Source organism: Xiphias gladius, chromosome 6, assembly GCF_016859285.1.
Source record: "Xiphias gladius isolate SHS-SW01 ecotype Sanya breed wild chromosome 6, ASM1685928v1, whole genome shotgun sequence".
NCBI lineage: Eukaryota > Metazoa > Chordata > Actinopteri > Istiophoriformes > Xiphiidae > Xiphias > Xiphias gladius.
The window spans coordinates 25353897-25366484 of record NC_053405.1 but is presented as its reverse complement, the minus strand read 5'-3'; the positions used below and the strand labels follow the sequence as shown (position 1 = coordinate 25366484).

Here is a 12588-nt window from a genome sequence, read left to right as displayed (position 1 = left end):
TCGGACGGAGTTTTATGCCGAAGCAAAGTTGAGACAGGTCGTTTTTCACACGTTTTTTTTCTGTCATTTGACTTCCAGTCCCAGTGGGCATCGTGGCGAATAGAGAGGGAGCACAGGGAGTGCTGTTTAGAGGTGCAGAACCTGCGTACTCAGCTGGAGAAGACTCAGGGCAGCCTGCACGCACAGGAGCTTGAGCTGGAGCGACTCCGACCGCTTGAGATGTGGCTGGCACAGTACCAGCGAGAGCAGCAGGTTAGCAGAATGACAGGAATGTATACAAGCAGTGTCAGATTAATGGGATCATGATGGGCCCCGAGGCTACACTTTTATCGGGGCCCTCCACCATCCCATATTAAGAAAAAAAAAAAGAGATAACCGAGGAATTCAGTGACACATTTTTGAGCAATAGCCTGGTAAAAATAGTAACCAGGCGTATATTAATGTGAAAAATTTAGTTTAAATCTTTTCTGAGAAATTTTCCATTTGTTGTAAAATATGCAACTCCTTAGTTTCTCTTAGTCCAATTAAAATCAGTAGGATCTGGCAACAGACCCACAATCTGATATCAAAAAAGAAAATTTCAGGACCTTGAAACTTGAACAGTGGATGTGACACACTTTGTGTGAATGTTCCTAAAGATCCACCTGTGATGAGGAAGATGCTAGACTGTTGGCTGATGTACCGATAGCTTTCAACCTTTATCACAACCAGAGCTGAAGCAAGTAATTCATTAATATATGGCTGCAAATAACAGTTATTTTCATTATTGATTGTTGGATCCATAAAATGTCAGAAAGTAGCTGGGAAAATCACAGTTTTTTACAATCACAATTTCCTAAAGCCCCAACGTTACTCTTTCAGATTGCTTGTTTTTTCCGACCAGCATTCCAAAATCCAAAAATATTCAGTTCACTGTCACATGAGACAAACGAAAGCAGCGAATCTTCACATTTGAGAAGCTGGAGCCAGAGACTGTTTGGCTTTTTTGCACAGACAAGTACTTATCATCGTAGTTGCCCATTAATTGTCTGTGAGTCGACTAATTGATTAATCAACTAATACCTACAGCTCTAGATTATTGATAATTGAATAATTGTTGAAGTCATTTTTCAAACAATATTCCAAACATTCTTGATTTCAGCCTTCTGAAATGTGAGGATTTTCTGCTTTGCTTTGCTTTATCTGACAGTAAACTGAACATCCGTGGGTCTTTTGCTGTTGGACGGACAAAACAAGCAGTTGGATGACATCACTAATCCACAATTTTTCTGACATTATTCAAATAAAAGAGAAGATAATCAGCAGGTTCATCAGCGATGTAAATAATCGTTAGTTGCAGCCATAATCACAACTAAAGAATGAGTTTTTCCATCAGGAGAGTTTTCAGTTCATCGCAGCTTTGTCCAGAAGCCTGGGGATAAAGTCACATTAACCTTGAGCCCACTCTGGAAAATACTGACGCAACTGAAAAAATGGTCCCGATATTACCTGGAAAACAACAGCCCTTCATAAGTCTGTTATGCAAATTTTATTTCATTGAGCATCAGGCACAATAACAATAAGGCTGAAATATAATTTTATTGGCTGATGGTCCACGGCTGTTCCGCAGGTGTTTTCAGAGGAACGGGAGGAACTTCGCGCAACGCTGGACTCTCAGGATACATTTGTGCGACGAGCCAGTTTGGAACGCCAAAGGCTTCGTAGTGAAGCTGCGAGACTCAACCAAGTACTGCAAGCTAAAGACCAAGTCATTCGGTGGGTGACTCTCCATCTGTCATTTATGTGTATTCAGTACTGTCATGATGTAGTACAAAAACACTTTCACAAGAGGGCACTCTACACCGTCACTGTGGGCAGGATGCACAGTGGAGAAGCTGCAGGTATTTTTGCAGTGGTCCAAAAGAAAGTTAGAAACAAGTGAAATGTGAAAAGTGAAAGTTGTCTTGTGAGTGTTTCATGGATGTTCTTGTGTATCCAGCTCTCTGGAGGACTGCGTAACCGCCCAGGGCTGTGCAGGTGTGGAAACCCTTCGACAAGATCTGGAGAGGACTGCAACCAAGCTTCACTCTGCCCAAGCTTGTGAGGTTCATCTCAAGGCTGAACTGGCATGTCTCAAAGAGAGGTGAATGCTGGAGTCTGTAAACGCCCACATTGTTTTTTCTTATTTTAGAGATATAAACTTTACCTTCTGTATGTTTTTGAATTTGCCAAATCAACACCGGTTTCCCTTTCACGTTGCGGTGATTTACTCAGACTGGATAACGTGAGCCGACAGAGAGCTGACCGCTCAAAGACAGAACAAGATCTGAGAAGCATAAAAGCAGAATATGACTCTTGTATCGTGGAAATGAAAAAGGTCAGAAAGCTTCCCTAACTCACTGACGTACTGTATTTTCTTTGTCTAACCTTTACCCCGTCGACATCAACATTGCTTCGAGTCACAAACCTTACCTGTCGCCTCTCTGACTCTACTCTACAGCTCAGAGAAGAGCTTCAGAGGGCCAAGCAGACTCACAGTGGTGAGGTGGAGGGGATGAGGAAGGAGGTGTCAAAGCTGACCAGTGAGCTGCACCAGCGCGAGCTCACCATTGCCTCACTGAGTGGCTCCTCGTCCAGCATCAAGCAGCAGCTTTGTGGCGAGGCGGAGCGTGCGGAACAGAAGGCAGCTGAGCTTAAAGTGAGAAGTTCCAACAATAGGTGTTAATCAAACTGTCAAATCATTTTCATAGATATTTTTAAAGCTTTAATGAGATTACAGTAGTTTTATAACAGAAATCACATGATGTGAGCCTTGTAAGGCAACGTTCATCCTTTTTTGACATGGAATACATAACATCGCTGTCTTCATCTATCTGACGAAGTGATGGCTTTGTGTTGCTCTGACACAAGTGTCTGTTGCATAAATATTTACTTTGAATAATAAATACTGTCATTAATTGTACAAAAAGAGCCACAATGCTCCTGCAGTATTTTGCACCTGGTTAGCAAGAGGGAGAAGAGGGAGAGTTGAAAAGTAACAGTATGAATGAGAGAGAGGCTCGTGTGCTCAGCAAATCGGAGATATAGACTGACCCTACACCTGCCATATTGTACATTCTTTAAAAGAGTCATATGTTAGTCTGCAAGAACATATAGAATTATTCGTTTCAGAAGTTCAGGTTGTGTGAAATCTTCGGGGAAATTCACAACAATCTAATGTATTTATAATGAATACATGTAAAAATAGGGCTGAAGTAACAGGAAATTGGCTGAAAGGGAAACAAAATTCTGGTGGAAGACATGCTGCTGCTGTAAACAAGGTACATCAGAGAGATCATTTCAGGAGAACTTAGTACCACACTGACAAGTGCAGACAATCAAGATACTTAGACAGTGACTGCAAATATAATCAGTGCCAGATTTATTCTCTTTGTTTGTTTGCAGCCCGGATAGATCCCCAAAAAAGGGGGTGTAACATCCTATCAAATGTACAACTCTCTCAACTCTATTTTTAAATTTATTGCTTCAGTCACGCTACTCTGTTGTGCACCGGAGCCATTTAGGATAAACTCTAACCAACTTAAGAGACCTTTACAGTTCTCTAACATTTGTGAGCATTTTTCAGTCAAAAAAGTTTGTTAAATAGATTTTATTATTAAATTTGTAAGTAGGAGAAAAATGAAGGATTTTTACTTTGATCTTCCAAGTCCAATAGTTTACTTTAAGCAGTTTGGGTCCTGTCTTTAAGACATGAAAATGCTCTGCTTTGAATCATAATTTATGTCTGCTATGGTTTTCCCCAAAATATAAAATTACCGTTAGATTAAAAAAAAAAAAAAAAAAAAAGACATCTAGCTCTTGTGCCTCATTGAAACACCTAGAGACTAAAATATGCAAATTTGTTCATTTCAAAATGTTTAAGTGCTGGACACAAGAAGTGTCCCACTGAAAAGTCCAGCCTCAGTGCATGTGACCCGGTGGTTTCAAATCTCCACATCACACCTGTGTAAGTTTCATACTGGACCATGATTGGCTTCCAGCCTGCTCATATGTACTGTAGATGTTTAAGGTGAGCAGAGAGAAACTTTCCTCCCTCAGCTGGTGAACGCGCACACACATCATTCTGCGCAGTGCACCTCAAACATCCACGCGACGTAACAATAGGCAAAATGAGTGGAGGGTGACTTTAAGTTAGGACTGTTAGGACCATGGGACATGTACAATGGCCATCACGTTTATGTGTTGAGGTGCATATCTGAAAGGGGCTATAGTTATCCTGGAAGAGACCTGCAAGGTGAAGCTCTAATTCCTGAGAAATGCTTTGTATTTTATTTTTATCCTTAATAGGTTAAGGAAACCTGTATCATGCTGGAGCCTGTCAGCTGCTCGGGGGGGGGGGGGTCAGTAAAATGGGTCACATTTTTCTTGTTTCTGACTTTCTCAGATGACTCAAACGCAGCTGGAGACTCTAGAAACTGAGAACCATCATCTGAAGGGTCTGCTGCATAGACTGGAGTCTCAGTCACCCAAGGTTTGTCTGCTTTGACATAGTTGTTAATGTAGTCATTGCATGGTTTTACAGACAGCAGCAGACAGAATTCTTTTCTCAATTTGGCCTCAGTGCTTGTGTCTAAATCTGACTCATCCCTCTCTTCGCTCTCCACAGGGGGGGGACTCATCCCTTGCCTCCCTGAGGGAGAGTTATACGTCCTCACTGAGCATCCTGGAGCAAGAGAATCGACAGCTAAGGCAGGCACTCAGTGAGATGCGTGCCCGAGCTGGGGTGTTCAGCCAAGATAAATATGAACGTGCCCTGCTCAGTCACGCAGTAACTGACCAACCACGGCCTGCTCAGGACAGGTAGGTGTGGCGTATACACAGACACACAGGCGCAAGAGATCAAGAAACCAAGCCCTGATGCACCTACTTGTTTTATCAGTAGGAATGAAGATAAGAGACATCAAAAGTACCAGGAGGTGATGCAGGCCGCAAAAGCTAAGCTGCAGGACAACAACACTCGCCATGAAGGGAAGATCCAGAGGCTCTTTAAAGAGCTGCAGACCTTTTCCCAGTCCCCCACAAGCCAGCCCTGCAGCCAGGACCAAGATGGCAGGCCTCATTCATCAGCATCCTCCTCCTCTTCCTCCTCCAGTAGCGAAAGACTGACTAGGAGAAACTCAGTGCCAACCTTGAGTTCAAATGATTCTGCTGCTGAGGGACAAAGCTCCAGCTCCGAAGACTCTCTGAATCTTGTGTCCGTAGAAAAAACCATCCCCTCTGCCTCTCCACTGGTGAGACTTACCTCAAATAAGCCTCTTAGTCCACGGTTGTCGTGAAGGTTTTTGTTTTTAGCAAAGAATCCTACAGTTGCGTGTTTTTCCTGCTTCCCAGGGGCCTTTATCAGTGTCACCTGCAGACGGCATGGTTAGTCGTTTCCTGGAGGAGGAAATGTTCCGGACCAAGGAGCTGTTCCAGAGACTGGACACCCACATCAAGGGTTTGAGAGAGAACAACGTCAGGACAGTCTCCAAGTACCTACCGAGTGACTCAGTGCCCGACTCTGCCCAGACCTCTGTACAGAATGGTCAGTGATTGAGTAAGGTGGAATAAATCTGAAAAAAGTGCCTTGAACAGCAGCCCTGAATCACATTTGTGGGACATATTGTATATGCCACACTTAATTGAACTTTAGGGACAACTGGTCTTATTTTTACATTTATTTGGACATTTAATATCACTATGGCACCTCAGAGCTTTGAGCTCACCCAAGTTTTTCTTAAGAACTGTCAGAGAGAGTGAATGCATTTCAGAAAGAGTTGTCGGTATACATGTAAGCAATACCAAGCACACTCCGCTCCCAAAGTAAGGGACAGTTGGTTATATTTTTGACAGTGTATTTGTCCTAGATAGCTGATTAGCCCAGATTTTCTCAGCTTTTAGTTTGTTTTCAGTCACGTTACATTTTTGTCCCAACAAGCCATCCTCGAGGAACAAACACTGACAGAAGCTGACTGGTCAAACGCTTTGCCTCATGTCTTGCATTAAAAGTTCCACACATGGGAACAGGGAATATGTCTGATAAAATGTTGCAACTTGTCCTGTAAAGTTTTGCAAATTCTCGCATCCTAGAAGCTGGAACCAATTTGCGCATTTTTCAATTAACGATTAATAACAACTATTATCAAACTACTCCCAGATGCTCTTCTAATCAGTTAATCAAACAACTGTCTCAGCTGCGGTCAGCTTGTAGTCTTGTGTAAAGGGACAAAAAAGTAGAATGGCGAAAAGAAGGGAAGAACTGCACTAAATGCAGGAATTAGGTCTCACTGCTGGCTTTTGTGGTCACGGATGTAACGCATGAACTGAGTCATGACGGTCGACAACAGGAACTCATCAACGGCTAACTGTTTAGGAAAACATCTCTGCAGTATTTTATCTTAAAAGATCCTAAAGATGCCAGATGTGTGGGCTCTTGCGCCCAAGACGGTTTATGTTTATGCTGCGTTCCGTTTCAGCTTGTACGACTGCTGACGTTTGATTGTTGCGGCTAGGGAAAAAAAAAAAAACACGGGAATATGCTTGATTTTCCAAACAGAGATTGTTTCTATCTGAGACAATGTTAACATTTTGTGACTGAGCCATGTTGCGACACATCTGTCGCTGAAAGGGCAGGTTTCATTATCAGCTCATATGTGAAATTGGTCTCAACTGTGCTTTTAATAAGTTACGATGGCCTTAAGACTTTGTTGACCAATCACGGTGTGTTCTGCCATATCACATAGCTGACGTTCGGTCGCTGAATTCCAGCCGAGTCACTGGTTGACTTTCTGACATTAAGCTGCGTTCCTTTAAACTTTTTTCTTGTAGGAGGCTGCATACTCCAGTTTTTCAAGTTGCCTGTAATGCAGCATTAATGTGCACTTTGCATCTACATCCAGAGCAAAGAATGTTGCCGTGAGCCAAAGGAGTGTCCATCCTCCCTGCACGTCTGTCGGAACAGGGAAAATGCCACATATGTACATGTCTGTCCAGACATCTCAGACAGCAGGGAGGAAGAGACGGCAGCTTATACTGTAGCTGTCCTTATTTTCTTGTTTACTCATCTCCCAACCCACCCCCCACCCCCAAAGCACCACCACCACCACCCAGAGGCTCTCCAGCTAGTCTAATACAGGAATGTGAGCACCATGCCAGCGCTGTCATGAACCTTTCCCTGCAGCCTGCTTTGTCCTCATCATTAGAAAGCGTATGGAATGTTAATATCAACCATGTGGGGTGCTGAACCGCAGAAACAATGAAAGGCTACAAGGGGAATAGTTATATTTTACTGCTTTCCTAATGAAAAAAAAAAGTGAAAAAACAGTTCTCAAGAAATATGTGTTTCTCATGTTTGCTGTCGTACTATTACAATAACAATACAGAAGTAATGGTTCAGTTGTCTGTCTGAGTCCAGTGACTTCTCACTGTGGTATTTGGTAGCCTGTGTTACTAGCACTGTAAGCCCCAACAAACAGCACTGAGGAATTTGGCAAGGCAGGCGTTTCTGTGGCTCTCTCTGGGGGGAGGTGAAAAGGTTTTTATATGTGTAGATTCCTTGAGGGGGCCTAGTGAAAGGGAGGAGGAGTTAGGCTGATTCAAGTCTGGGGAGAGCTCGGACAGCCTTATTTACATAATGCTTCACAGGAAAAATAAGCTTTAGGCTGCAAGATGATTGAATAATTGCTAAATTGATTAGTGTAATTAATTGAATTGCCTACACTAAGCTCTTAACTCTATCGGGACATTTAGTGGTATGATGCAGAGGACACCCTCCCTCTAAAGGCACACCCATTTTTTCGGATGATCGCTTTTTGCTCCTAATGATTTCCGTATGCTTTTAAAGGGGCATTCAAGCAATTTAATATTGTAATTCCATAACATTGGCTGACTTCCAAGAGAAAGATTTAAAAAATGCTCAAAACTGATGCAGTAGAGGCCAAGGTATCCCGACTTTTAGTCTCAAGTATTGGTCAAGCCCCCAGAACACTGAATCCTACATTTCCCATTATGCAACTCATCAGTGTCTTTCATTAGACCCTCCCTGCTTATGTCTTTCAAACTCCACAACCCCAGGTTGGAATGCAGGCTTTCTTCTAAAAAAAAAAAAAGTGATAGAGCAATATTATCACCCATTTGGATTCATGTTCGTGCCAACCTGGCCAATGTAAGTCTCATAGCCCAAGCCGAGATAACCCTGGTGACATCATCAGGGTTGTTTCTTCAGGCTTTAGACAGCTCTTCTAAAGCCACAGAAGACATTAAACAACTGTTTTCTCAAGCTGAATGATAATCTCTGCGACAAGTAAACTGTAACTTGATGCGTGAAATTGGAAATTGATGTGTGGCGTGCCCCTTTAATAAGCATATTGGAATTGTTGAAAGTAATTAGACTAAAGCATGTGGGACAGGTTAAGACAAAACCTGATAATTTGGGGGCTTTTAGGGCTCTATACAAAATCTTTAAAGCCTTGATAATTCTTACTCTTGATGGTTCAACTCGAAAATGACAGTTTGACAGAGTTATCACAAGGTCCACTTACTGGGTTTAACTTTCAGGCACATCTCATGGCCTTCCTCAACAGATGGAGTTTGCTCATTTGGGTTTATTTAAAGTGGCTATATTCAATATTATTATAATAACAAAAATCAAATCACTATGTGTATTGTGAAAGGTATCACCTCCAGTGCTGAAAGCTGTTTCAGGTAAAAAGCTCTGATAAACACATTGTACGGTACCTGTCCAGCACCAAACAGAGGATGGACAAAGTTAGGGCCTAGCTGGTGAATATAGTTGAGCATTTAGCTGAGCTAGATGTTTCTCACAGGTTTGTGGAGACCAAAAACAGAACTAAAAGGAGAGTGAATATTTGATTCGGCTAATGTTGCCCTGTGTCGGCTGGATGTGTAAATAAGCAACTGTTTACTAACAAGCTTTTTAAGGTGATGATACACCAATCAGCCACAACATTAAAACCACTAACTGGTTTTTAATGTTGTGGCTGATCGATGTGTGTGTCAGTGTTGTATTGACAGCTTGTTTTCCAACCTGGCAGAAGAGAAAAAAAAAGTTATTATAAGTTTAAATTAGTTAGTCAGCTGACCGAGGGAGCGGCTCTGCTGATGAAAGCCACAAGATGGGCTGAAAGCTTGGGGGGGGAGGAAAAAAAAAAAAAAAAGTAAGCAGACTTTGTGATTTTTTTTTTTTTTGACTATTTTTATACAATGTTAAATTAGGTCTGGAAAAATGATCTTTTCTTTCTCTAGTTGAATGAAATCTTATGCAGCATGCAAATGCCTTTTAGGTCAGTGAAAAAACCAAGAACCAAAAATGTCCCCAAGAACGTCCTCCATCCATTTTTTTTTTTTTTCCCCTTGTTAATGATAAAATACCTATAAGAAGTTGGTAAGTGCTTTTTTTTTTTTTTTTTTTTAGTAGTAGTACTATTTCACTCAATTAACATTCTCATTCAAGCTTAAACACTCTTTTCTGCCAACATCCACATGTTGACGGTATCCTAATTTTTTGAGTCACTCTTGCAACAGCCTGACTGCAAACCGCTGTAGGAGAGCTCAAAAGCAAGGATGGTTTGAGACCGTTGAGTCCTTCATTGCTTCTCTTGTTTTACCACAAACAAGCAGCAGGGGGAGCAATGAAATGCTCTGCTGTCACACTGAGGTCAATAGGAATGAATCTGCCAAATCAGATACTTCTCTGTTACCCAGTAATTCGGCAGCCTGCGTCTGAGTTCTAGGCTTGAAAGATAGTTTTCCTGCTCCTGGCACGAAACAGGAATGCATCTACAGTCCAACACCATACTTGAACACCTCATGTTACAAACCAGACATTTTAGTTGATCCATGAGGCCAAATGATCTATCAAAGTCTGATCCCATACGCACAAATACAGTATGTGAGTAAACAAACTTTCCAAATACTCAATTGTAAAGTCGGTTCCATTTATCAGCCCATCTTGAATGGGAAAGATATCCGAGGTATGTGTTTTAGGAATTTCCCTTATCTGTAAGATCATAACTTGTCATGGGAATAAAGAATGAAGATAGATTGTTTGTGTGGAGTTCTGACTTATCTCTGTAGAACTGCTCAAAGTAATGCAGGTTGGTAGGGATTTCTTAAACCAGGCAGGGTCAACTGCCAGGACAGATTACTGAGAAGAGGGGGGGGGTATGTCTGTGATACTTGATGAAAATAATTTACCAATATCCAAAAGTGGTTGATATATTTTCTCTTTTAACGTATCTGAACCCACAGAGAAAAGTGTTATTATAGTGGTCCAAGAAGTGCAAAAATGTCTCTCCAGTATGATACATGTTGCTCGTAAGTGACAAACTACTCCCGTCACACGCTGTTGCACCTTGACAGACATGATGAACATGATTTTTTTTTTTTTTTTTTAATGAATTGCTCAACTTCCTTAAGAAGATAAGACGACTTTTCCCAGAATTGTTGCGGCCCGCATGCATTCTTTGTTGCACATTCCACGGCGGGGCCTCAGGGAACATGCCTGTCGTGCTTCGTGTGTGTCCATGTCCCACTTCTAGCTCCAGCCATGTCCCTTATGTGATGGGAACGTCTCATTGTTCTGGGAGGGTGGGGTTGAGTGAGTGGGTGCAGGTTGTGGCTGGACTCATCTCGTACAGTTGGACTCCGGACGCTCGCTGCAGGATACTTGGAATGTTGCAGAGACAGAGGGGCGCGTTCTTATCGGCCCGCTTGGTGCTCTGTGCCAAAGAAACTGTGCCAGAGAGGCCAAGAGGAAAAGACTCATTCCTCTAAAGTACAATGAGTGCGTTAACATGCACACTAGTGTCCCACTTACAGCGGGCCTATGTGTTTGTTTGCGCACTGTGGCATGTAAACAGCGGTGGAAGAAGTATGGAGATCTTTTACTTAAACAACAGTAGAGATACCAGAACACAAAAATCCTCCGACTTGAGCTTTGTGTTCCCAAAGCTTTCAGCCACATCTCATGGCCTTCCTCAATGAGGGGAGTTTCCTTACTTGTCATTGTGATAGTGTAACTCAAATATATTTAGATCACATGATCTAAATATAGAATTGTTGATTATAACCCCTCTTTCTGTCCAAGGCCCTCTGGTGCCAGATGTGAATGGCCTCCTTGATCTTTCTCTGGATTTTTATTTTTAATTTTTGGTGATTTTCATAATCTGCTCTTTGTACATGTTTGCCCTGAGTGACCATGCTGAACCTCCTTCTCTCTATCCTCCTCCTTGCATTCATAATTTTACTTTAAAGCGACTATAATCCGTATTTTTATAGTAACAATATGTCAAATGAAAACGTGACAGCAATGGGATGATGTGAAAGGGGTTGTGTGCAGTTATGAGCCAACAGAGAATTATCACCTGAATCTGCAGGTGACCTCGGTTTGTATGGAGCTTTATAGTGATACATCTACCTATTTAGCTGCCTGGACTGCAACTTTACTGTTTTGGTTCACTCGAACTGCTCTCGGCCCACTGTACCCAGCAAATTAGGGACTAGCCGGTGAACTTGCCTTAAGAGCCAGAAATTTCCCTCTGGAGTTGGTAGAGACAAAACCAGCACTAAAAGAGAGTGAATATTGGGCGTAGATCCAACGAACCCAAATGCGGGCACAAACACGACCCTAAATCGATAATAATATTGCTCAATCACTGCTGGATGTGTAAATAAGCAGCTGTTTGCCAACAACGTCCCCATATCAACATCAGAGGTGAATATATGTTCAGAAATTGTTTCAACTACACTCAAGTATTATAGGGTTTAAGTAGTGTTAATAAGATACTATTTACAAATGTACTTAAAGTAAAGTAAACCACTTATTAGGCAGCAGGTTAGACCCTTACTGATGAATTCATCTGTAAGTAATATTATTTTCTAATGCTGTAGCTGGGGGAGGAGAAGCTAATTTAGCTTCTTTTTTTTTTTTTTTTGGAAATTAAAATTGTTGGGAAATTAAAACAAAACAATGCATCATATTTAACAAGATGACCATATGTTTTGTATGTCTTGAGCTTCATGTATGTAGTAACTAAAACTGTCAATAAAAGGTAGTGCCTTTTAAAAAGACAAACTTTCCCTCCGAAATTGTAGTGGACTAGAGTAGGATATAATGAGAATACTCAAGATACCGCCAAAGTGTACTTAGGCAAAATGTCCATAGTTACTTTCCACCACGTCAGCACATTATCCAGGTTTCTCATTAGTGTCTGCTATATGCCTAGGTACGACCTCAACTTGAATTACATATACTATGCAAATAAATGTCAGGATGACCTTCACGATGAATGAAAGTGACCATCTGTCAGGGATAATGCAAAGGATAGTGCAGTTTATCTTCTCATCCTTATTACTATTACCATTACTCTGATCCCGAAGACACTTTTCTTGCAAAGCTGTTGCACGGTATTATATTTTCCACATGTTCATGCTACTGTGTTCTGTGTCCACGGCCTGTATATTCTTATTATAGCTAGTTAGCTAGCTAGCTACTGCAGCTGTTAATTTCACATTCATCAACAAAAGAAAAAATGGAAAAACTCTGAGGAA

At 41.7% G+C, this 12588-nt stretch overlaps 1 protein-coding gene across 3 annotated transcripts in view; it reads left to right on the top strand.

Moving 5' to 3' along the window:
- The window catches only part of cep63 (centrosomal protein 63), a 31236-nt gene that overhangs the window by 1782 nt on the left and 16866 nt on the right, over positions 1-12588 (top strand). For 2 of the 3 annotated variants that reach the window (XM_040129149.1, XM_040129151.1), the window contains exons 6-14: positions 79-252; positions 1610-1755; positions 1979-2122; positions 2254-2356; positions 2480-2677; positions 4424-4510; positions 4646-4839; positions 4919-5270; positions 5371-5563. In XM_040129149.1, the coding sequence (XP_039985083.1) occupies positions 79-252; positions 1610-1755; positions 1979-2122; positions 2254-2356; positions 2480-2677; positions 4424-4510; positions 4646-4839; positions 4919-5270; positions 5371-5563 (1591 nt within the window). The remainder of the gene's footprint in view (positions 1-78; positions 253-1609; positions 1756-1978; positions 2123-2253; positions 2357-2479; positions 2678-4423; positions 4511-4645; positions 4840-4918; positions 5271-5370; positions 5564-12588) is intronic. The other variant, XM_040129150.1, reaches the window with a different exon arrangement.